Source organism: Eleutherodactylus coqui, chromosome 2 (assembly GCF_035609145.1).
Source record: "Eleutherodactylus coqui strain aEleCoq1 chromosome 2, aEleCoq1.hap1, whole genome shotgun sequence".
In the NCBI taxonomy this organism is placed as follows: domain Eukaryota; kingdom Metazoa; phylum Chordata; class Amphibia; order Anura; family Eleutherodactylidae; genus Eleutherodactylus; species Eleutherodactylus coqui.
The window spans coordinates 296,958,428-296,984,504 of NC_089838.1; the positions used below are offsets into that span (position 1 = coordinate 296,958,428).

At 46.0% G+C, this 26,077-nt stretch overlaps 1 protein-coding gene across 1 annotated transcript in view; it reads left to right on the plus strand.

Annotated features, from left to right (window-relative positions):
- ADAM9 (ADAM metallopeptidase domain 9) overlaps nt 1-26,077 on the plus strand; it is a 123,489-nt gene that overhangs the window by 49,973 nt on the left and 47,439 nt on the right. The window contains exon 4 of the mRNA XM_066593380.1: nt 21,916-21,994. Within this exon, the coding sequence (XP_066449477.1) occupies nt 21,916-21,994 (79 nt within the window). The remainder of the gene's footprint in view (nt 1-21,915; nt 21,995-26,077) is intronic.

Genomic DNA, 26,077 nt, shown 5'->3' on the forward strand with positions numbered 1-26,077 from the left:
CAGTTGTTAGATGAGATACGCCATTCCAGATGCCGTAGGAAATGTATCCTGTTCATTAATACTCCGAAAGCAGTCGCCGATCCTGCATGAGAGGGAGTCTTCACACCCCGACCCAATGTGACTCAGTCCGAACAAGCGAATGGTAGAATAGCTCACCACAATCCCAGCGTCTCCTCCATAGGACAGGTGCACAGAGTTGGTACACCACATCGGCTGTAGCAGGCAGGAGAGGGATTTAACGCTGGCACTCCAGGGTGACAAATGAAAGGGAACCTGTTGCCAGGCTCATGCTGCCCGAACCACGGGTAGCATGAACCAGAGATGGGTATTTACAGTGTGCCATGTGTATTTTATCCTGAAACATTGCAGCATTGTAAAATATGCACGCTTTGAAGTTTAGCTCGGAATGGAGCTCCAAGTCACAGGGGCGAGACAGAGATGTCACTCCGCTTGATGTGGGCAGGAAGAGCCGGCACGGCCAACCCCTGAGACTCGGAGCTCCATTCCAAAGCAAACTTCTGAAGGCTGCAGAGTGCACTTTAAAACCAAGCTTTAGTACAACTTGTTAAAAAGCACTTGCTGGACTTGTACATGTTTGCACTCACTAAATAGACCTTAATGTTCTAAGGAGGCAGTATTATAGTAGTTATATTATTGTACATAGGGGGCAGTATTATAGTAGTTATATTCTTGTACATAGGGGGCAGTATTATAGTAGTTATATTCTTGTACATTGGGGACAGTATTATAGTAGTTATATTCTTGTACATAGGGAGCAGTATTATAGTAGTTCTATTCTTGTACATAGGGGGCAGTGTTATAGTAGTTATATTCTTGTACATAGGAGGGAGTATTATAGTAGTTATATTCTTGTACATTGGGGCAGTATTATAGTAGTTATATTCTTGTACATAGGGGGCAGTATTATAGTAGTTATATTCTTGTACATAGGAGGGAGTATTATAGTAGTTATATTCTTGTACATAGGGGGCAGTATTATAGTAGTTATATTCTTGTACATAGGAGGGAGTATTATAGTAGTTATATTCTTGTACATAGGGGGCAGTATTATAGTAGTTATATTCTTGTACATTGGGGCAGTATTATAGTAGTTATATTCTTGTACATTGGGGCAGTATTATAGTAGTTATATTCTTGTACATAGGGAGCAGTATTATAGTAGTTATATTCTTGTACATTGGGGCAGTATTATAGTAGTTATATTCTTGTACATAGGAGGCAGTATTATAGTAGTTGTATTCTTGTACATAGGGGGCAGTATTATAGTAGTTATATTCTTGTACATAGGGGCAGTATTATAGTAGTTATATTCTTGTACATAGGGGGCAGTATTATAGTAGTTATATTCTTGTACATAGGGGGCAGTATTATAGTAGTGATATTCTTGTACATAGGGGGCAGTATTATAGTAGTTATATTCTTGTACATAGGGGGCAGTATTATAGTAGTTATATTCTTGTACATAGGGGGCAGTATTATAGTAGTTATATTCTTGTACATAGGGAGCAGTATTATAGTAGTTATATTCTTGTACATAGGAGGCAGTATTATAGTAGTTATATTCTTGTACATATAGGGCAGTATTATAGTAGTTATATTCTTGTACATAGGGGGCAGTATTATAGTAGTTATATTCTTGTACATAGGGGGCAGTATTATAGTAGTTCTATTCTTGTACATAGGAGGCAGTATTATAGTAGTTATATTCTTGTACATAAGGGGCAGTATTATAGTAGTTATATTCTTGTACATAGGGGGCAGTATTATAGTAGTTATATTCTTGTACATGAGGGCAGTATTATAGTAGTTATATTCTTGTACATAGGGGGCAGTATTATAGTAGTTATATTCTTGTACATAGGGGGCAGTATTATAGTAGTTATATTCTTGTACATAAATATATAAATGTGTGTGTGTGTGCATGTATGTGTATATATATGTATGTATATGTGTGTGTGTGTGTGTGTGTGTGTGTGTGTGTGTGTGTATATATATATATATATATATGTTACTGCAGTACTCAAACTCTGATGTTGGTGGTACCGCATTAATAGATGATTTTTCCAAGGACAACCAGCCCTGACAGGAGGCGATGAACTGATAGCATACGGTCCTTATAGAACGTCCTGCGATCACCCTACCTAACTGTGGGGTGATCACCCTGACAAGAGTGACCCCATACTGCAGTAACCCCACAAAACCCTAATACTTCATCCAACCCAACAAGTTTTTCCCATATCGGTAGTAGATAGGGGAATCGGGATGTTGAGAATACGGAGGAGCATGGAGATCAAAAGCATCCACTATCCCTCACTGATGTGGACACCATGATGTCATAACACTAACATCAGCGCACAAACCGGCGTGCACATATGTGCGAAAAGGCTTTATGTATCAGTAGCACGGGCGTGCTGGAATCATACTATGCAGGCCCATTTATGGTATTTGGTATGGCAAAACTGAGAATGATGTGAGCAATGACCTAATCATTGTCAGGTTAATTAGAAGTCTGCAAATAAGGGCTCCTCCCGACGAACGTATTGTTATAGCGTATTACATGGTATAGCACGCATAATATGCTGATCCTCTCTGCCATAGGCTCCCATGTTAATGTCACATATTGCACAAAATAAACTTGCAATAAAGTTTGCAGTATTTTCTGTCTTGGCGCGCATACATACCAAGATAAGTACACAATGTCATTTTGTACTTGCAGCGTTCCACGCGACTCCCTGATATGGGGGGTACACAGCGAAATACTCATTTGAAGCCGCCCTTACAGACATTAAAAGCAGGTTGGAATGTAAGTGTGCTATATGACCAGATAGAACGCTGTAAGGCCATATATCTGCCCAATACCCAGCATGCTTCACTCTAATAAACAAACCCATAATTAAATATAGATTACAGGAAGCTAGGGAGGGAAAGAGCTTCATTTAAACCAGATGGAACTGTTGATTTCATCCTAAAGATCCATCCAGCCTCTCTGCAGAGCATATGCCTGTCCCAGTCTCCTCCTCGTGGAGATTGCCTATTCACTTCTAGAATAGTACACCTCCATGTTTAGCCAAAACACGTCTTGCAATAGGAGTATCTCTACCATGACGGATATCCCCTAGATCAGTGTTTCTCAACTCCAGTCCTCAGGACCCCCCAACAGGTCATGTTTTCAGGATCTCCTATAGTAAGAACCCCTGTGGCAATGTCTGAGGCACCGCCAATAATTACATCACCTGTGCAACACTGAGGAAATCCTGAAAACCTGACCTGTTGGGGGCCCTGAAGATGGGAGTTGAGAAACACTGCCCTAGATGGTCACCAATTCTCCTACTAAAGTGTCTATGAGGTTTTCCTACATAGTCCACCAGACAGGGACCTATGCAGAGATAAACACCCTCCCGCCCCACAACCACAAAAGTGATCAACCTGATTGGTGATGAAATTACTACTACTTTAAGGCCAGTCATTCTGAACCCTCCATGTTTTCTTAGCAAATTATTACAGATGCTCACAAGCTATTCATATTTGCAACATCTTGTCATATAAATTTAGAGAAGACCAACTGGTTGAATATCTACTGCTCACCCATCAACCAGGTTATGAGCCAGAACTAAAAGTTCTTTGGTTAGTGGAAAATTAAATTTTAAGTAGAATTTTCCATAACCACATCCAAAAGATTTCTTCTCCTCTGGGATTCGGCAGCAACACGCTTGTCTGGTTGTCTGCATCTGGAGAAAATGTGGGTATAGAGTTGCCAGGCCTCCATCTGACCTGTTTCTAGGACCTCGTACACACGGGCGACAATCGCATGATTTTGTAGCATTGCTACAAATCGCATGTATGAGAAGCCCATGCTTTCCTATGGGTCACTTCACACATGCAATATTCTGTAGCATGCGACAACCCGACACAAAAACCTTGTGGGTCCACCGATATGCCCGCGACTCTTGAGGTTTTGTAGCCCATGTTTCCCTATTGAGTCTCCTCTCCGTTGCACGAAAACGCGGTTTTCATGTGGTGTGATGCAACTTTGACAGTAGGAAAATTCTACTGCCAAAGCCATAGCCTAAGCCCTAAGTGCAGAAAAAAAAAAAAAACATACACATATATCGCCTAAGAAGCGCTGTCAGCTCAGCCATATCACTTCTCGTCTTCTTCTCTTTTGGCCGGGAATTGAAAAATCCCCGCCTCCTGGAAGCGCTGGCTGTGATTGGCTGACGCTTAGCCAATCACGGCCAGTGCTTGATGAACCAATCACAGACATTCATCGAGTGCTGGCTGTGATTGGCTAAGTGTCATCCAATTACAGCCAGCGCTCCCTGAAGGCAGGGATTTTTCACTCACCAGCCAGAAGAGAAGAAAAAGATCAGTGCCGGGACCCAGGGAGAAGATGCTGCCGGGCTGACAGCGTGTCTAAGGTGATATATTATTGTGCAAAAATTTCAAACAAGGCCAACTTCTTTCCAGACCATAACTGTTTGTCATTGGTCGGCTGAAACAAATGTTTAGCTTTAAATTTCACCCAATGAATGATCATTTTGGTTAAAAACTTCCATTTTCATTAACTTTTAGTCTAATGTGTATAGGTACCATAAGAGTCCTGCAACATTGAAGGGGGAATGGTGGGACATTGGTTTACATCAGGGGTTTGGTTTCGACTTTTAGTGGGAAACTTCATTGTGGTATTTTTACGTTCTTTCCATTTTCTTGGTCTTTTTTGTTATAATAGACGCCGAACCACATTATCAAGTTCTCCTACACAAGTAATAGATGCCTATCTGTTGTTCTTGAAGTAACTCAGAAGGTCTATTTATCACTAAAGACCTAATTGCAGGTCGAAACATCGCTGTAACTTCTTGTTATTTGAGAATAAAATTTGGAGAAATTCTTTTTGCACCAATTGATGCTGCCACTTTATTCTTTTTTGGCTTAATTTTTTGGACCTGGTCAGTCTCCTGATGGCTGTTGCATCTTAAAGGAGTCCTACCCCTGAGGGGTTTCTAATGTGCTGCTGGTGATATCTCTAGCATTTGTCTATCACTGTGACTCCTGCTGCTGTCCCACCATTAGAGATTCGGCTGCCGGCGGGGGAGAGCGAGGAGGAACAGAGGGGAGATCCCTCTCTCCCTCTCCCCCCCCCCCCCCCCCCCCCCCCCCCCGCTCCTCCCTGCTCACCGCCACAACTCACCTGTCACCCGCGCCGGCAGCCGAATCTTTAGAGACGAGCGGGCAGATACTCGACTAAGGCACTACTTGCTTGAGTAGTTAGCCTTAACGAGTATGCTCGCTCATCTCTAATGTTCACTTTAAGCAAGGGCACGAATTAGAGGTTGAACTACAATATATAACTGCTGTATACTGTGGGGCAATCCTTAATAAGAATACTTTGGGTGATGCAGATTGTCTGAGAAGATCTGATTCATGGACTCCTTTTTTAGCTTTATGCCAGGCACAGTATATATACTCCCAAACTCTGGTTGTGAGAACTATATATAGGGAGATTTTGGTATCCTCTAGTTAATTATGAGCAAGAAAAGTGCCAGAACTATTAGTCGCTGCACACCAACATGTACGGGCCACCTAGGGTCTATTTGGATGACTCTCCCTTGGTAGATCATGATGACATGGTTTGGTGTCTGAAGTCTGGTTCAGAGAGACAGCTTGTAGATCCCAACATGACTTGTTTGCCGTCTTTCTTGGAACGTTTCTGAAAAGCATTACAGGAAAAAAAGTGATGTAATAGTTGGCGGACAGTCAGAAATGTATTTCAAGGTTCTGCAGTGTATTAGAAAAACTAAACATGGGCAAAAAGGCATCTTTTCCTGCTTGCTCGAGAACCGATGAGTTTTATGGTTATAGAGTGCAACTGTCATTCCAAAGTTTTATTCTATAAATGACTTTATTTAAAGGGTCTGTCCACTTTAACATGGGTGGTGACTTTTCCTAAGGATAGGTCATCAATGGTTGATCCATGGGGGTCTACCACTCAGGACCATGGTTGTCTCCCCTGAAGGCTGTCAGTGTATACAGAGTAGTGGCCCGAGTTGGTATTACATTGAATTAAGTGGAAGTTGTGCCTGTATTACCAACATGGGCTCCTGCAATGTTTATGGAGTTGTCTACCTCCTACACTGTACACACTGACAGCTGCCAAGAGAACCACTAATCACCCCAAATCCCAAGCGTGGACCCCCGCCAATGAACTAGTGATGATGGGTACTACCGGTCTAATGTAAAGGCATCCAGAGGTTGAGCTCCAATGCTTGGACACTGAACTCTCTAGTTGTTGCAGTCAAGACTTTGTAAGCTAATTTTACTAAATAAATCCAGAAATAAGAAAAAGTTGCTAAGTGTAGTTTATGTTGATAAAAATGTAATCTTTTGGAATGAAAAGTCAATCTGGGAGTAAAAACCAGCCCTAGCTGACATATGACAGCAACCCACATATGTGTATGGTAAGTACATACAAGCGTATATATACACGCACATTTACTGTTTGCACATAATAGGCACATTGACTACCTGTGGGCAGACATACTATATACTGTACATGTACCAATAGTAAACTTTGTTACACATGTGCACACTTAGTTGTCAGACACCATGGATGTGGATACTCCTGAACCACAGACTAGTTTGACTTTGAGCCAATGCCAGTTCCTGAGTTGATACCTCGGGAACCGTGGTGATCACCCTTTAAACCCCACCAGTTGGGATGTGGATTTCACTTCGTTATCCCCAGGTCATTACTTAAGAAGTATTTCCAGCACTGTGGCAGCTGCCGCTTCTAGGGAAATAGGCCCATTGCCTGAGGGTGTGAACAGGAGCATAGTCAGGGTAGGGGCAGGTGGCACGCTTCTGCACAGAGAACAAGGCAGAGGTTGAGTCTTGAAGAGCTGTTTTTTGGATTTATTGATAAAGTTAACTGGCTCATAACTATGGAAAAACAGGCTTATACAAAAAGATGTAACTGCCAAAAGTATGAGGAATTGTAGTCACCGGTTAGACAAATCTGCCTCGGCATTACCTGCCTTGCTTCAAGACCATCTGTTCCCCTTTGGGATCTCCCTGGAAATTGGCCAGATGTGAAGAGATCAGGTTCTGATCTGAATACATAAATTAATATGTTAAGCTAGAACATCATACAGGTTCTCTATTTTCATGTCTACTGTTATGGCATGTTCTGGTTCACACTGGACAGGTGAGTGGATGATACTCTACGGGTTGGGTTTTCTTAGGGTTAGGGGTTTGTCTTCTACATGATTGAAGAGCAGGTTTTGCAGATGGATCAGGCCAAAGGTCAGGGAAGACAATGGCCAGTAGCATAGTTATAGATCAGGCCAAAGGTCAGGGCAAGCGATAAATGGTAGCGTAGTTGGAATAATAAGCCAAGATCAGAAGCAGAAACAGATATATATTCAGAATCGCCAAGCCAAAATTAGGAAACTGGGGAGTCAGAAACAACTTGCTAGCAGCTTGAGCACACCGAAATTACCATAAAACGCAAGCATACTTCACAGGGTAAGGATACCTGATCTAGGCATATGTCTATATTGAGTGGCAGGGGAGTGAGATGTGGGGCACACGCTGGCCCTTTAAAGAGGGCATCCGGGAGTTCAGGTGGCAGGCACAGGTAGTGCAGGCATCGGGGACCAGTATCTTCCAGGAAGAGAACACAAGTACCAGTCGCCATCAAGATAAGGATAAGTTGGCGGCTGCATGTTGTTACAATAGTGTATTTACAATATTTGTCTAGGTGTGTGTGTGTGTGTGTGTGTGTGTGTGTGTGTGTGTACGTGTGTGTACGTGTGTACACACATATATACAGACTATACAGAAATCCATACATTCAGCACACTAGCAGAATTCTCCCAGTTCGTGGTCTATGGGCCCAGAGCTACTATGCTATTTACAGTAATTGCCATTTAAGCAACTTCCTTTACTCTTAAAGGGGTTGTGCCAACATTGAAAGCGATCTCCTATACACAGGATCGGGGATAACTTACTGATTGATGGGGGTCCAAGAGCTGGGGCATTCATCTATCCCGAGAACCGGGAGGGTTTTGAAGGTCCCTACATGAATGAAGTGGTGATCAAGCATGTGCACCAATATTCCATTCATTCAATGCCCGATTCTCTCATAGGTTACAGGGAAATCAGCTTATCATCAATGATCCTACTAACAAAAACAGATTGTTCAAAGTGGACACGCCCTTTAAGTAATGTAGTGGTTCACTTAGGTAATGCGGATCTCTCTGTGGATGTTCTGCCAAATACACGACTGTATCCTCCACGGTCAGTACGCTGATTCTCCTTGTGTTTTTTTAATTTTGTTTTTTCCCCCCCTCTAGGTTGGCACAGCTTAGACGGTGGAGCAGGAGGGGGCAGTAAAATATGAGGGCTGATGAGACTGGCAGAGCGGATGGCATGTCCTCATGTTACCTGCTCAAATGACCCGTCCCATTACCTGCAAATCACAATGTAAAAAGGAAAATTGCCTGGAATGCTAATTATTGAAGATCTAGCGTTTTCTCTTGGCACTCGCTGTCCTTTCTGTCTCAGCCTTTAGAGTCTCTTTAGAGCATTACTGAATATTAAAAAATGGGGAATTTTCTTCCATTTACAATTAATATTAGGATGGTTGTACATTGACATAAGCTCATCACAAGATCTCCCGATGCTGAGGTTCCCAGTGATCAGCTGTGATTTGAGGAGGAACTTGGAAGCAGGTGCTCAAATCCCCTGCAGCGCCACCACAGGAGAAAGAAAGTATTACCATTTAAATGTAATGGCTGTTCATGTAATGCACACATATGACCAGTCCTCCAGTAGGGTTGTCACTCCAGTGAATCCCCAGCCCAATCTGTATTCTCAGGTACCAGTTTTTTTGTAATAGGACAGTACGTGTGACGTTAGGTTACTTCCTAGTAGTATTGGATAGCCCTACTTTGCCAATACTGCCTAGCCCCAGAAATGTCAGCAGTTGGGCAGGTGCACACTGCCTGCCTATGCTGCCACGATCGTAAGGAGATTGAGTTACAATGGCTTACTGTCTGTGACTCTCAGACCTAAGTGGCAAATCATACACCATGTGAACCCCTAAAGTCACAACCAGCCTTTTATCCATGTTAGGGTGTATTTCCACATACTCTGTTTTTGTGGCATTTTTGTGCTGTAATCTGCAGAAAATTGCTGGAAAAAAGAAATTCTACAATATGGCGCTTGTAAATACACCAAAAGCCTGAACAGTATTTTTGGGTGAAATAGGTGGCAAGTCTTTTCTCTACAGTCTGCATAGGAGAGAAGGCCTTAGGCATAATTTGAGGCTCCTGACTCCTGATGCCACCTGTATCGGGGTTTCCCATTTGCCCTTTCTTAATACTGGTTTAATCCTATGTGACAGAAGGGCAATCCCTATAGTTACACATTTGAAGGGAGCCATGCCAATTGTGATGGTGACTGGACCACTATAGGAAGATGACAGGTTCTCAGGGCCAAGTGGACGATGACTGCAAGCTAACTGTTGGCGCAGGAGTAATGGACGGAAGACTGCGGGGGTTCAAGTGAAATGTTGTTCTAAGGCAAGGAGCTTCACACTTACACTGGTTAAACAAACTTATGGCTACATTCTGCGTTAGATGCAGGGCACGATCTTAGCAGTAAGCTGGTGGTTGTCATGTTTGCTATGAGGCGCTGGGCTGGCTTTTTTTTTTTGATATTCACTTACTCCTGGGCCACTTGTACGAGATTGCTTTAGAATACCTACATCTGGTCATCCTAATTGCTTCTCCTGTCCCACAAGTGCCTATGCAGGGCCTTTACCCGAGGCCGCTCTCCTCTAACTTGCAGACCTCAACCCAACTGGGGATCCACTCCAAGCAATTTCCTCCACTGAATAAGAGAATGACTCCTGCCCTTTAGAGCAGAAGACTAGTTTCTCGCTGGAGCTGAGTCTCTTTGGTGAATTGCAGATGCTGCTTACACTCAGACTGGCAGCAACTGAACTATGAACTTGCGTCGCACCTGCACATAGTGATAGTGAAAGGTGTGTCAGAGTCCCTATGCTACTCTTGGCTACATGTGACATTTAACATTGCACTACCATTAAGTGACATAGTAAGGAATGTGTACACCCTTAGACCATGTTACACTACACTACGCAGACTACCTTCCAAGTGAAATTTTGATGTAACCCAACTATAACATATGCAACACCCTATCATACTGCAGAGGATGAGTAGCCACACAAATATACATTGAGGCAGAACTTAAACAGGTATTCTAGTTATTTAAAGTGAAAGTGATATGCTTCATAAGGCGATAGCATGTAAGTTTGCGATATAATGTTATAAAGTAATTAACAGAGCTGCAGAGATATTTCTTTCCCTGCAGTGTGTCCCCCCCCCCCCCCCCCCCGCCTAGATAGGTACTGGTGTAATATGTCTCCACCGGAAGTATGGGTGGAGACATGGGTTGGCTGGGCGGTGTTACAGGGGACGGGCAAGTCACTCCCATGGCTGCGGATTGGCTGATGCCCCGCACACAGCTCCCCAAGAAACACATGTACAGGCTCTCCCCGCTGACAGCTCACACATTTCCTCGCCCTCCTCCTTCTGGTCCTACTACTGCCATCTCTGTTCCTGGCCCCGCTCGCACTGTCTCCGCCATGCTCCCATCTCACCTCCTGGCGCCTCTGTACCAACCCCATTGTCACTCTCCTTCGCCCCCGCCCCTCTTCGCCAGCCTCCCATGTCCGCTCCTGACCCCGCTGTCACTCTTCCCGGTGGCAGGGGCAGGGGCTACTAATTGGAGGGGCCAGGGCTGAAGCCGGGACAGCCCCCCCACAAAACAGCAGCAGCCGATTGTGAGCCGGCAAGTAACTGGCTGGCCAGGAGGAAGAGCGCCTTCTGTGGCACACAGCCGGCTGGAGGGAGCGGGGCTGAAAACGGCACAGCCGCACAAAGCAGGAGCCTGTCACTCGGCGCAAGTAACAGTGGGGACGGGACACAGCAGAGACCCGGAGCGAATCGGCAGCTAGGGGCGTGACCGGGGCGTTACCTCCAGCTCTGCCAGGTCAACCCCTAGCTTCTGGTGTTGACATATGACACCAGTACCGCTTAGATGTCCATTGGTATCCCGTGTGTACGTCCTTTACGCTCCACTGTTTTACCGGTCAGACATGCTCAGTGCCTTCAAATTCTGTAATAACGACACAGTTTGTACAGTCGTGAATGTGCACTGTGGGAGGCATTGTGGGAAATGTAGCTTTTGTGCTCCCTGGTAGCCACTTCAAATGTATAAATCTGAATCTGGCTGGAACGCAGCGGTCATACAGGTCAGTAAAAACGAGGTATTGGAGTTCAGTTTGATGATTTAGATGGACATTTGGAATAATGGCAATGAGTGGAAAAGTTAGAGAAATTTTGCCCAGACCATGGAATAAACTGTGGTGGGACACTCCGTATTCTCTACATGAAAGGGAATTTTCTGGGACTTTTTTTTTTGATGACCCATCCACAGGATAGGCCAAATGTAAAAGGAAGGACAGCAGCACTCACCTTCTTAACTCTTACTGGGGTATTGAATGCATGCCCTGCTAGGATAGGTCATCAGTAGATGATTGGTGGCGGTCTGCTGCTTGGGATCCTTGTCAATCAGCTGTTTCCTAGTAATAGAAAAAAATTCCCAAAGTCCTGGACAATCCCTTTAAACAAAACAAGATTAGTGCCTCTCAGGCAGCAACGGGTGTTAGAACTGACACTAGGGGAAGCTCAACAGCCACTCACAGTAGTTCTTGTATGGGGACGTCATTTTTTCCATTGGGACAGCAACAGATATTTACTATAATACTAGTGCTCCTCTTCTTTCTTGCTATCCTGGAAGAGACACAGGCATAGACAAATGGGCGTTAACCTCACGACCCGGAAAGCTTGGGTTTTTTTGCCTTCCTCTGAATCAACAAGGAGGTTGAATCAGGCTGAACTAGATGGACATTGTCTTCATTCAGCCTAACATACTATGTTATCAGCACCAGATAACACAAACAAAACAAAGTTCCATATCTATTGCCGGTTTCCTATTTTCTTACACCACTATATTTAGCAAAGTCCATCCATGCAGTTCACTATCAGAATAATACGTTCTTCTTGCATCAAAACAATTTTTTTTCATGCAGTCATCAACTTTGTATTTTTACTGTGGGTGATAATCCTGTCACTTTGTCACATTCGTTTCAAAGTCCATAAATTGGATTAGTAGAAGCTATGGGACTCGTGGCTGTTTACAGAGCAATTTGGCTTTCACTTAACATTAATATGTGTAGCACAGTTAACATGCCGCAAGTTGGGGGGGGCGTGTCCAGCAGCCATGCTGTGAGGAAGCAAGGCACTTGAGCTCCGAAACAAACCCCAATATCCTGCACCCATCCTGACTGCTCAGACCCGCGATTGAGCCCAACAACTCACCGACAGACAGGCGAACATCCCTGGCGGCATCGGGGGGACTTCAGCGGACATCCGACGGAGTTTTCCATCTACTCCGGTCGCGGGCCGGCTCCCACGGGGTGCCCGGCGTTGACTTCCGGTTTCGCGATCGGCGGGAAGCCCATACCCAGCGGCGCGGAGTGACTCCCCGGGAGCGGCAGAGGCGGAGGACCCGACCGGGAGGAAACGAGCTGCCGAGAGAGCGCCGGTGCGCCGCAGGCCGACGCACGTGACCATTAGGGTTCTCCCGCCGCGGGAGAGGAGGAGAGGAACCGCCGGCGAGCGACATACTCCCGCCGACCGGCGCGGCACACCATACCCTACACCCCAGCCAAAAGTCACTGCAGACACTGGGAACACGCTGCGGAGGAGCGGCGGTGCGCTGAGGAGGAGGTAGGAGACGTCGGGGCTGCGAGAGGACCTGTCCCACTAGATAACCCGCAGCTGCAATAAAGGGGCACACCACGCGGTCCCCCCCTGTACAAACAACAGGACAGCCTTAGAGGGCATTATCCAAGGGCCACACAGCGCAGCAGACAAACGGCCAGGCAGTCTGCAGATATCGGCCCACAGCACAGACAGGGGACAGAGCCCAACACTCCTGCACAAGACAGAGACAAATTAACCCTTGCAACTGGGCTCCCAACCCACACAAAAGGTGCACCGCTATCTACAGCCCTGACTGAAGCAGAAGACGGCCCCAGCCACCTGTACTTCCTCGACAATTGAAGTTGGGTGCGGGAAGCAAACAGGTTGACGCAATACCGAACTGCGACGCCGGATTTAAACCTGACACGCAGCCATATCAGCAACTACCCAAACCCATATTTGCCAATCCGCCGGCCCGAGACATCGGCCTCTGCGACCTAGAGCGACACTTAATTACTACTCTAATCGCGGTAAACTGTGCTTGCCAACTATACCACCGACTGACAGACAGCCGTACCAAGCAACTCAGAACTCCCCGCACTGCAAAAACCTTCTTTCCTCTGAAGTTATACTTACCTATACATCCTAAAGCTACCACCCGGTGGGCTGGCCCTTATCGATCTTTCAGGACATTGAGACCGCAAACATACCACCGCCATCCTCCTCACGCAGGCGGGGCAGCCGCAGGTCCTCCAAGATGAGTCGTAGCACCCCTCCACCGATATCGGAGCGCCTTAAAGCCTTTGTACTCGAGCCAGCAGCCAGCAGTCCGCGTCAACCACCTAGACCGGACACAGAGTCTGCCGGACCTTCAAGCTCCAATCCTTCCCCAGAAACCGAAAGAGAGCCAACACTGCGTCAAGTTACAGCACAGCTCCTAGAGGCCATACACTCCAGCACTACTTCCTTGACTGGGAAAATTGAGGAAGTCAAAATCGATGTAGGACTGCTACGGCAAGACATGCACAATCTCAGAGGCAGGGTGGGAGAGACTGAGACACGCATATCCCAGCTGGAAGACATAGTGGCACCAATTCCCGACAAGCTCTCCGAACTTAACAGGGCCGCGAACGCCTGGGCCCAGCGCGCAGATGACCTAGAAAACAGGCTGCGCAGAAACAACCTCCGAATTCTTGGTCTACCAGAGCGTGCCGAGGGCCAAGATCCTTGCTCGTTTATGGAAACTTGGCTGAAAGAACTCCTACCAGGGGCAAAATTCTCCACGGCCTTTGCTGTTGAGCGGGCCCACAGGGTTCCGGGCCGTCCCCCGCCTCCAGGCGCTCCCCCAAGACCGATGCTGGCGAGGCTCCTCAGCAGCAAAGACAGAGACATAGCCCTGCAGGCTGCTAGACGTATGCAAACCCTCCAATATCAGAATGCTAATATTTCCATTTTTCCAGATTTCTCTGCCGCCCTCCAGAAAACCAGAGCGACCTTCGTGGCTGTTAAGCGTCGACTGCGGGAGGCCTCTATACCATACTCCATGATGTATCCAGCTCGACTTCGTGTGGTACACAACGAACAAGCCTCCTTTTTCTCCACCCCAGATGAAGCGGAGGACTGGCTCAACCGTCTGCCAAGGTCACCTAGGCGCCAGTGATCACCTCATAATTCCATCCTGGTGGGACTGAGGGAGCGGGAAGGGGTCGGGACGTCTGGTTACGGTCAGTTATGCGCCACTGGAAACTGTAAATCTAATTATAGAAGCGCAATGTCTTCCTCCATCCCCCCCTTGCCCCCTCTTCCTCCATGCTCCCCTCCTCCCCCCCCCCCCCTTGCCGCCACCCAACACTCTAAGTCCACCAAGGGCACTGCCTGTTCTATATAACTAAAAGTAGAGGACAAACAGAATAGAATGTATAACCCTGTAAACTCCTAATGTCGCAAATATCTAGTAGGGCTCCCCCCCCCCCCCCTTTTTCTTTTTGAGCAGTCGAAAAGTCTATGTACCTGTGATAGTGGGGTTCCGGAGCTCAAAATAGATTTGCTTTGTTTGACTGTGCCCAGAATTAACACCGTATACTCGGTGCGCAGTCTTCCCCGTTACCACATGCACGTTTATGTTCGGTTAATGGTTAATAAGCTTGTTTCATGTAACCATATTTCTGCTGATGCCGCTGTTAAAGTAATAATATGGATAAGTTTTCGCAGTACAATGCTCACAGGTAACACACGCCACTACCACTGGGCACGGCCACCGTTTGAAATCCGAGGAACACTGACAGTGAACCGCGAGGGGAACAGGCTTACCCTGACAGGGGTTGCCCTTCCCAATACACATACCACCAAACACGCCAATGGCTAGCATTAACATACTTTCCTGGAATGTGCGGGGAATGGGCACCCCTAGGAAACGGGCCATGGTCTTCTCACATATCAGGAACCATAACCCACACATTATATGCCTCCAAGAGACGCATATGCTCCCAGAGAAGACGAGGTTGCTGCAGAAATCCTGGGTACAGTGGTCCCTACATTCCACGTACTCATCTTATGCTAGAGGAGTCTCGGTACTGATCCACAAACGACTAAGATGGGAGCCGGGGCGTACAGTCAGGGATCCGGAGGGCAGGTTCGTCTTTGTTCAGGCATGGATAGAGTCCCTTCCCTATGTGCTTGTAGTTGTATACCTCCCTCCGCCGGCCAATATTGCAATTCTCCATCAGGCGGCCCAGTTTGCTACTCAATACCCCAATGCCTCGGTGCTGTGCGTGGGAGATCTGAACCTGGTACTTGATCCTCAAATGGACAGATTCGGCCCCACGCTCACCCACCCAGCTCAAACTAGCCCCTCGCTTCTGGCCTTGTTCACCCAAGAGGTTGGATGAAAAGATATTTGGAGAGTTAGGCGGCCAACGGACCGCGAGTATTCATGTTATACCGCCGGCAGAAACGCTCTCTCCCGAATAGACTACTGTCTTGGGAATGCCAGATTATGCACTGCAGTATCCCAAATTGAATATCTTCCCAGGAGTATATCAGACCACTCCCCCTTGAGGATCGAAATCCCTATTCCTGACGAACATTCCCATAGACATAATTGGCGTGTACACCCCTTTTGGTTAAGCCTGCTCGGCATAAACGACAGAATCCCAGATCAATTAGCTTGCTTTTTGGACCTGAATCAGCCAGATGCAGACCCGGCAATACTATGGGAGACACTGAAAGCCTTCCTGCGGGGCGCCCTAAAATCCTCTATATCGTACATTAAAAGAGACTCCTCCCGACTGGAGCAGGAAATGGCGACCCAGTATGCGCGCTTGGAAGCAGCTTACATCGCGGACCCAACCGATGAACATAAAGAGCAGTGGCTAGGGCAAGGCAGACAATACCTAATCCATCTACAAGAAAAGGCTCGTAGAGCCTCTTTCTTTGCAAAACAAAGATTCTATGAGTTGGGCAACCAATCCAGTGGCTTACTGGCCCACTTGGTACATCAAAACTCCTCCTCCCCGGCAATACTACGTATTGCATCTGAAACAGGAGAAATATTGCACGAAAAATCATCAATAGGGGAGAGATTCCGACGCTACTACTCTGGGCTATATGCCACTGGATTCCATACTACCCAACAGGAGCTTGAGAGTTACCTTTCAAACCTAAACTTCCCGACGCTCTCCTCAGACCAGCAGACGCTAATAGACGCCCCATTCACATTAACAGAATTATCGGAGGCCCTCCGGGAGATGTCCAGCGGTAAAGCTCCAGGCCCGGACGGCCTGCCTATAGAGGTATACGCCAAGTACCAAGAAACACTTTTGCCTGTACTCCTAGAGACCTACGACACAGCCATTAGAAACGGATCACTGCCCCCATCCTTTTATGAGGCCACAATTGTACTCATTCTAAAACCAGGAAAAGACGCGCTAGATTGTGGCTCATACAGGCCCATTTCCCTCCTCAATACAGATTATAAACTCCTGACTAAAATGCTGGCCCGACGCCTTAACTCAGTTATATTAGATCTAATACACCCTGACCAAACCGGATTTATGCCGGGGAAGTCAACGCGTGAGAACCTACGACGGGTCCAAGTGGTTACGCAGATTGGAGCGGCGGAGGGGAGAGACTGGGCTTTGGCCTCTCTAGATGCCACTAAAGCCTTCGATTCTATTGAATGGCCTTTCCTGCTCCAGGTGTTGAAGAGGTTTGGGTTTGGGGATAGATTCATTCAATGGATCTCCCTAATATACAAAACACCTAAGGCAGCAATATCAGTAAATGGCGCCTGCTCCTCGTACTTTCCTCTGTATAGAGGCACGAGACAGGGTTGCCCCCTCTCCCCACTCCTCTTCGCCCTGGCCATTGAACCGCTGGCCATTTCGCTCCGGGCGTGCTCGACGTACCGTGGGATCATAATAGGAGACAGAGAGGACCGTGTGGCACTATACGCCGACGACCTTATGCTCTTTATGGCGGAACCAACAGTTACCCTACCCCGTGCAATGGGCCTTATCAACAGATTCGGGTCCTACTCGGGACTATATATCAACTGGTCCAAATCAGCCCTAATGCCAGTCCTTACATCAAGTCCCCTACATCTTATGGATTCCATATGCGGCCTGCAGGTAACTAACGATTTTAAATATCTGGGCATACAGATTGCAAACGTGACGAGTCGGGCCCTAGACTTGAATGTATACCCTCTGACGGACCTCTACAGATCCAAATTCAGAACTTGGGGATCTCTCCCTTTATCGGTGGCAGGCCGCATAAACTTAATCAAAATGATAGTCTTGCCCAAGTGCCTTTACATCCTTCAACACATCTCGGTACCCATCCCAAGGAAATTCTTCCAGACTATGAACTCCCTCATAATCTCCTTTATATGGGGAGGATCCCGACCAAAACTTAAGCTTTCAACCCTTCAAAGACCTAAGAGTGCCGCTGGATCGGCTCTTCCAGACCTGTTCTTATACTACTTAGCCGGCCAATTACTCCACTTGAAACCCTGGCTGACAGATTGCCCGTTACCCAACTCCGAGGCACATCTGGCCCAGGTATTAAACATTGCCAACCTATGGCCGGTGTTAGAATTCCCCGATACCCTGGGGGGTAAGATGCTTCCTATCCACAGACTCGCGTCGCGAGTCTGGAGTCAGGCTAAAGCAGTAATGGGATTCTCCGACATTGTCGCGGAGATGCCACTGTGGAGAAACCCTGGGCTGCGAGAATTGCTACCACTAGCAGATCTCAGGATATGGGAACAGTATGATATAAAGTGCCTAGACGATCTATACAATTCCAACGTTCTGCTATCCTTCGAGCAGCTACAAAATCAATATCAAATCCCCCGAACTCACTTCTATAAATACCTACAGATCCGTCACGCCCTCCAGACACAATTCCCGCCGGCGAGTAGCAATATATCGAACTACCCGTTAATAGGAATACTACGATCGCGAGGACCTAGGGGTCTTATCTCAACGTTATACTCTCACCTAACGACCTCAAAAGCCGCTCGAGAGATCCCCCCAGCCCTCTCGAAATGGAAATCCCTAATCCCAGCACTGACGGAGGAAACATTCCAAGAAGTGTTGGAGTCCCCCCGACTCGTCTCCCCTTCAGTAAACAATAGAATGACTCAGCTGTACATAGTCCACCAATGTTACCTCACCCCGGCGAGACTGCATAGGATGGGCAGATATCCATCCCCCCATTGTGCCCGATGTACATGCACATACGCGGACTTTTGGCATATGATTTGGGACTGCCCGCCGATTAGATCATACTGGGGTGAGGTTGTTGGCCTGCTGTCTGCGGTCCTGGACGTCCCGGTTCCCATCACTCCCGAAATTTGTCTTTTTGGTGTCCTGGATGTAGAATATTGGCAACATTATGACAGAATTTTCTTGCGGGAAGTCTTGTTCCTGGCAAGAAAGGTCATCGCAATGAGGTGGATGGACCCAAGGGGCCCAACGCTAGCGATGTGGAAAAAGATCACCAATTCAACCATACCCTACAACAACTTGGTGTATAAGGCACGTAAATGCCAGGATAAATTCCAAAAGGTGTGGGGTCAGTGGTGCGACTCGGCATTAACGTTATTTCCCCAGCAACCTCTCACATCAGCGATATCAGCACTGCAGAGACGACATTAACAATTCTGGAAAAGGACCACCACACTACAAAACCCAACTACGACTCCTGACCACATCAGGCAGAACAACTCATTCAAAAGCCCCCCGGCTACCACCACCACACACTTATAGTGCACATCACACTAAATTCCCCGTTATGGGCACATTTATTATCCTCTCTCCCCCCTCCCCCCTTTCTTGCTGCTCCACACAGAGGCTTACACGCTTACTAACAAGCCCAACATCCAGTATGCGATATTTACCATGGGTTCCGCCGCTGCCTCCCCCTCTGGGAACCCCCTACAAGCTTCTTTCCCTCATTATCCTCTTTATATCCTCCATATCCATGAAGGGCACTGTACTTATTGAATACTGTACTTATTGAAAACCCGTGACTGTTATATCTTTGAAACCTATGTATGACTTTGTACTGCAGAAGTTCTTGTTATCGCAAATTGATTATTTGTCAATAAAACGAGTTTAAAAAAAAAAAAACATGCCGCAAGTTATAGGAAAACTCAGAGGTACCTGTTAGGAATATGTTTCAGATGCCCTAATCTCTAAAGGACACAAGTACCACATATGTCCTATTCCAAGGAACATACCCTGATGCAAGGAGGGCTACAAGGAATAATGTATGATCATCTAGTAGCCTCGGTGTTTCTCATCCACCTTGTAAAATACTTTCTTTAAAAGAAAAAAAAAATTCCGCTGCCTGTTGTTAGACATTCGGCTTCTCTAGTAACTAGGATGTTAGGACATCTTCTTAGCTTTTGGGAAGCGTGTGTCTTTACAGGCTCTGCACTCACACAGCTGTCAGACCTGCAGTCAGTGTGTGCACAATCGCTGCCTCTCCTGGTGTTCTATTGACCCAATCTGGAATGTGCAACTATCTTTATGCTATCACATAATTGTCACGGGATTGATCTTTATAGCTAACTAGCTGATATACCTGGCTTCGCCCAAGTTAATTTGATACAGCTGTTTATGTGTTGTTCACACGGAAAAGTTTATGAAGGCAAGGTTACTTTAGAGTAACCGAGGAATAAAATATGTATACATATAGAGGAGCGTTAGATTCTTCTCAGGCTGCATGCACCAATGTCTCTTTGCAGAATGTGCCAACCCTCCCACTCTGCGCATTTATGACATAAAGAATGCTTCCACCAAATTTCATGCTGGTACAACATCGGGAATTTACATTACATAGGGGTGCACTTAATTTTGCAATTAGCATTGAATAATCGAGTTGTGACCCCCCCCCCCCCCCCCCTTACGTTTCCTATTTAGGACCTTACTTTTTCTATGTAGGACCTAAAGAATGCTTGTGCCAAATTTCACGCTTGTACGACTTCAGAAAGTTACATTACATAGGGGTGCACTTACTTTTGCAATTAGCAATCACGTTGTGACCCCTTTGCTTTTCCCATTTAGAACCTATAGAATGGTCATGCTAAATTTCATGTTTGTACGACACCGGGAAGTTAAAGAATTAGCTTAGGTACATTACATAGGGGTGCCATTACTTTTGCATATAGCATTGAATAATCGAGTTGTGACCCTTTTACTTTTACTATTTAGGACCTAAAGAATGCTCATGCCAAATTTCATGTTTGTACGACATTGAGAAGTTAGAGAATTAGTGGCCAGTCAGTCAGTGAGTCAGTCAGTGAGGGCTTTCACCCTTAAAAATGCTCCATTCACTACGGTTTTCATAGATTTGGTTGTAAAAAAAAGTCTTGCACCTCAATCTTTTCTTTCCCTTAACAAACAGAAACCAGACGCAACAGAAGCAAGCTGAAAGAAAATAAGTAACTCTGAAATCAATGGGGATTTCACAGGATCCTCTTTTCCTTCTTTCTGCTTTTTAGGGCTGAACAAAAAAAGGGAAATGAAACCCCGTTATGAACTCAGCCTAAAATATGAAAACTATAGGAGAGCCGGGATGGTATCTGCCCTGGCGCATGTTTCTTTTTGACCCGCCTTCTTCTGGGGGTGGTCGTATGATGTCACAACCTAATATTTAAATTCACCCTGAACTAATGTATGTTGCATTGGTAATGATTTGTTTTACACATCTGACTCCGCCTATGACCATTAGTAATCTGTTTACTCATACTGGCACATGCTTTAATGTAGTGTTATTTAGGGTGGTTTCATACCTTTGTTGGGGGTTCCCCCTTCCTGCTCCATTAGGAAGCAGGAAAGGGGAATCCCCTAGCCGAATGGCTCCATCTTAGGATGGAACCAACCATCTCCATTGACTATAATAGATTCCGTTTGCTTTCCGCTCGCTGCCTTGCTTTTAGCCGGACGAAAAAGCGTTGCATGCATCGCTTTTTCTTCCGGTCTTATTTGTCGGATCTACGATGGAATCTCCGACCAGAGGTCTGAATGCAGATGTGAACCTGACCTTATTCCATGTTTTTCTGCTCCCAGTACTACTTTCTGATTTAAGATTTTTGTGGCCATATTGGTGGTTCATTGTATGTTTTTTTTATACAAGGTATTGCCAGCCTTGTATTGTTATTCTGCGCTAACGTTGATTTGGATCCCAGGTTGGGGCTCTGTTTTTGCCTAACTTTTTCCTTTTTTAAGTATTTCTATGTATTGAACAATGGAGATTATTATTTTGGCATTATGCACATTTTTTATTTCTTGATTTTTTAAACACCTTATTAAAGCTAAACACAGAGCTCCAACATAAAATATACAGTATTTTGAGCAGTAGTCATTGTAGTCTTACAAATAAAGCTGTTTAGATACGTAATAAATGTAAAACAAGCCATCTTATAACATACCGTAAGCGTTTTGTGCTGCATAATTAAACCACTTTATTTATAAAAAAAAAAAAAAAAAGTTTAAGGGGTTAATATTTTTTATTTTTTTTTATTTTTCTACAGAGATTTATTAGCCAAAGATTTTACCGTATATACCTACTTAGAAAATGGGAGCAGACTGGCGAGCCCGCTGCACCAACAGGTGGGTATTTATAACATTTCGCCTTTGTATCTCAGTTTGCCAGTTGAAGTAGCGCCGATCATACTTGTAGGCTAAAAGGGAAGTACTTTCTAGGATATTACATATGGTCCATCCCTAGGAGTTTTATGCACATCAGTGTAAGCCCTGCCCACTTTGTAACCCATTTCACGGGACCGTCCCACAAAAACTGGAACAACTCAGAGATACAGTAGCATCAATCCCACCTGGAGCAAGCCTGCTGTCAGCCTTGGCCTGGCAACGCTCGCCTTAGGCTAGGGCTACTTGGTCATGTGCGACGAAAGCGTGTATGTGTTTGTGACTTGATTTTGCATTGAAGTCACGCATAAAAAATTGACCATTTTCTATGGGACTTCTTCACTTGACGCATGTGAAAAACATATTTTTATTCCATATTTTTCTTAACGTTGCACTACCTTGTTCTTTTTTTTTTTTTCATGTGCTCGCCAAAGTAACCTGCACTAAGAAGGCATCGCACTTGCATGAAGACCACATGCAAATGACGTGGCATGAAATTGATTTGCATGGTTTTTAATGCCCCCATAGAAAATAATGGACGATTCTTGAAAAAGAATTGCCCAAAAATAGGATACAGCAATTTTTCCAACTTGGGCAATTGGTCCGAGACGAAAATCTGTCCTGTAAGGTAGATGGTTTCATATCTGCAGCAGGGGTTCCTTGTTACTGCTCCATTCGGGGAGTAGGAAAGGGGAATCCTCGTGGCTGATCGGCTCAGGACGGAACTGAACAGCGCTGAATGGACCTCATTGACTATAATGCGGTTCGTTCGGTTTCGGTTCTGTTGCCCGGCTAGCAGATGGAAAAAAAGTGCTGCATACAGAGCTTTTTATTCCGGTATTTTGAGCCGGATTGGCTTTGGAACGTCCGACTGGAGGGGCCAACACAGACCTGAAACCACCGTTAATCCGTTCAAAGGAATAGGCTCTTTTACCATGCGAGTTCTGTTCATCTCAGTATGGCCGCCTGCAGATGAGCGGGTCGGATCCGGCAGCGAGAATTCTCGCCGCGGGACCCGACCCGAGAGCCTGCAGGGACGAGCGCGTACTCTCCCACACCTGGCGGCCCCAGCTCTTTCATGTGCCGGCTGCCGCGCAGCCGGCGGCCGGGTGAGTGCGACCCCCGCACAAAAATAGGACATGCCGCGGTTTGTTTGCCGCGCGAGATTTCGCGCGGCCAAACCGCGGCCGTCTGCATAGGAGTGCGGATTGTAATGCACTCCTATGCAAACTTTCAGTGGCGGAAATCCCGCGGGATTTCCGCCCATGTGCAGGCGGCCTAACATACAGAAGTCGCACGGGGAAATCTCCTGTGTGAATACAACTCTAGGGTGCAAGTTTGTTACAAATCCAGCACAATTTAGGTTTTGTGATCTTCCAATTGACACTTAAAAAATGAAAAGTCACTAACATGTTGCAAATGAGATGCATACGTGAGCAAATTCCATTGAACGCTATGCTAGAAAAGTCTTCTGTGACATGCAGGGGATGTTTCATGATTATAGTATCCCTGTCATGAAATAACATGAAAGTAACCACATATATAAACTGTATTTGCCATGTCACCACTCGAATAACTAGAGAGGATGCAGGGGATGCCCCAGGAGCTTTACAGGGCCCATAAGGCCTCTCTTCTCCATATAAGGAGCCCAGTACTATAAATTAAACATTATAGTTGGGGGCCCCGTTACAGGTTTTGCATTGGGGCCCAAAAGCTTCAAGTTACGTCTGCGGGTCACAATGCAACTCTGCACTCGTTTAGGCGCACATCCAAAACCTTACCCTTATTTGGGTCGGTTATTTTCTATCAACCCATCCTTGATGATCAGTTCAGCACGAAGTTATGAGATGCATGTAGGATTTGTACTCGGTGGTTACCCATCGCTTGACCTATGCTTCTTTCCAGACTGGACGGGTTATTTCGCTGCCCCGTACATCCTCAGTCTGTCAGCGGTTTTATGCTATAGGACATGGTGTGCCGCACATACATCCTGTTGTCAGAGAAGATTTCCCATCAGCAGTTGGCTGACTTATGATTACTACTTCCACTGAACTGTGATTCAGTAAAAGGGAAGTCCCGTTGGAATGATCTGCTGATCTAGCAAAACAAAAAAAGTCACAGCGGCACTACCACGTTACCACATTAGTGGGAGGTTCCTGCGATCAATGTTGCAAAGCTTCACCAGCGAGGGAATCAGACTCCTGTGATTCCAAATCGTCCATGTAGTAACAGCAAAAAAATCAGTGAGCAGCAACCTGAGCGTCTTCCTTAAAATTGCACCCAGTTGGTGCTTCTTTATTTACTCCATCAAAACACAACGTTTCAACCCACGCAGGGGTCTTTCTCTCACTTGAGAAAGGTTGCTGCTCACTGATTTTTTTGCTGTTACTACATGATCTGCTGATCTGTCATAGATACACGGGAGGAGATCAAATGGGAGAACCCAGTGATTTTTAGACCATCACGGATTTTATGAATGAAAGAAAACCCCTTTAACACTGGGAATGGGACTCTAGTCCTAGTGATCTGTTATTGAGATGGATAACACCTTGATCAGTAGCAGAAATCTCTCACCAGTGCCAGGGTGAGTTTATAGGGACTGATGGGGGTCCCACTTTTGGAACTTTTTTCCTATGAAGAGTATGAGTATTCTGCCTCCTGGTGGTTTCTTTCACCTCCCAGCCAACGTCTGTGCCCCCGGTGTGATGGTCTTCCTGGCAGTGCGGGAAGCTGCTTGAGAATTCTCCCCGCTGTCCTCTCTCTGCTCGGCTTTGATTGTTCACAGCCATTCAGTGAATGACATCACTGATTGGCTGTGACTGGTTTATCGAGCACCAGCTGTGATTGGCTGGCCCTCGATCCAGTCACAGCGCTTACTTACACAGCACTGATGGCAGGGGAATTCAAAGCCGAGCGGGGGGAATTCTCAAGCAGCTTGCCGCACCGCCAGGGAAACCATCGCGTCGGGGTCACAAATGCCGACTAGGAGGTGAGTATTGCGGGTTTTTTTCTTTAACCTAGTATATACTCAAGTATAGCTAGGCTTCTACTCGAGTCAATACGTTTTTCCAGTTTTTTTGTGGTAAAACCTATTGATTCTGCTTATACTCAGGTTGGCTAATTATTCAGTATATACGGTACATTTTCAGTGCGATCAACAAATAGTGGTGGTCGGGTTTGCGCTCTGCCGTTCCATTTAGTGTCTTTGGCGCTGAACGAAGTATTTAGTAGGGGACTCGGGCACCATTCTAGGAATTGTGGGATTCCTAGCAATCAGAAATTTATTACTTTCTCCTATAGATAGGTGATAAATATTGATTTTGGAAAACCCCTTTAACTTGGTTTTTGGGATCCCCAAAATCAATTGTAATCTGGGGGGAACCTAGTAATAAGTATTCAGTTTCCTTTCTGCAGCACCACAGGGGAGAGTAAGGTGTAACTAAACTTTTTAAAAACTTTTGACATGTCATAGTGATGTGTCGGATATGTTGATTGGTGGGGGCCGGGGTTGCTGAGACACTCGCGGATTGCTAAAGTGAATCGGCAAAGGCGCTTAATTGAGCTTTCTGCCCGTCCGGCTGTTATTGTAACTGATCAAAGCTGTGTATAGGATTTAAAGAAAGTCTGTAGTGTCCGTACAGCACTCGCAATGGCAGCCGAACGCACTTCTGCCTATTCATTTTAGTAATCCTGGGGGTCCCAGCACCTGGACCCTCGCCAATCATAACTTCTGATGTCTCACTATAACAGTTCAAGAGCTTTAAAAATAATGTAGTTGCATTTTAAGCATTACACAGTGTCTGTTCAAATCAATGCATTGTATGAGGAATGCAGGACAGGTCCCCCGGAGCGAGAGGCTGTCTTCGTAACTGCCCTCCAAGCGATGAGATGAGGCCAGGAGTTGAGGGTCTTGAACAGAGGACCGTCCCTCTATTAACTGAAAGTTCACTAAATTGGCCTTCTGGTTTTGGAACACAATTCTGTTCCGGGACTGGAGAGGGAGGGTGTATGTTACCTACACTTGTTCGTCTCTAATGTTCGCCCAAT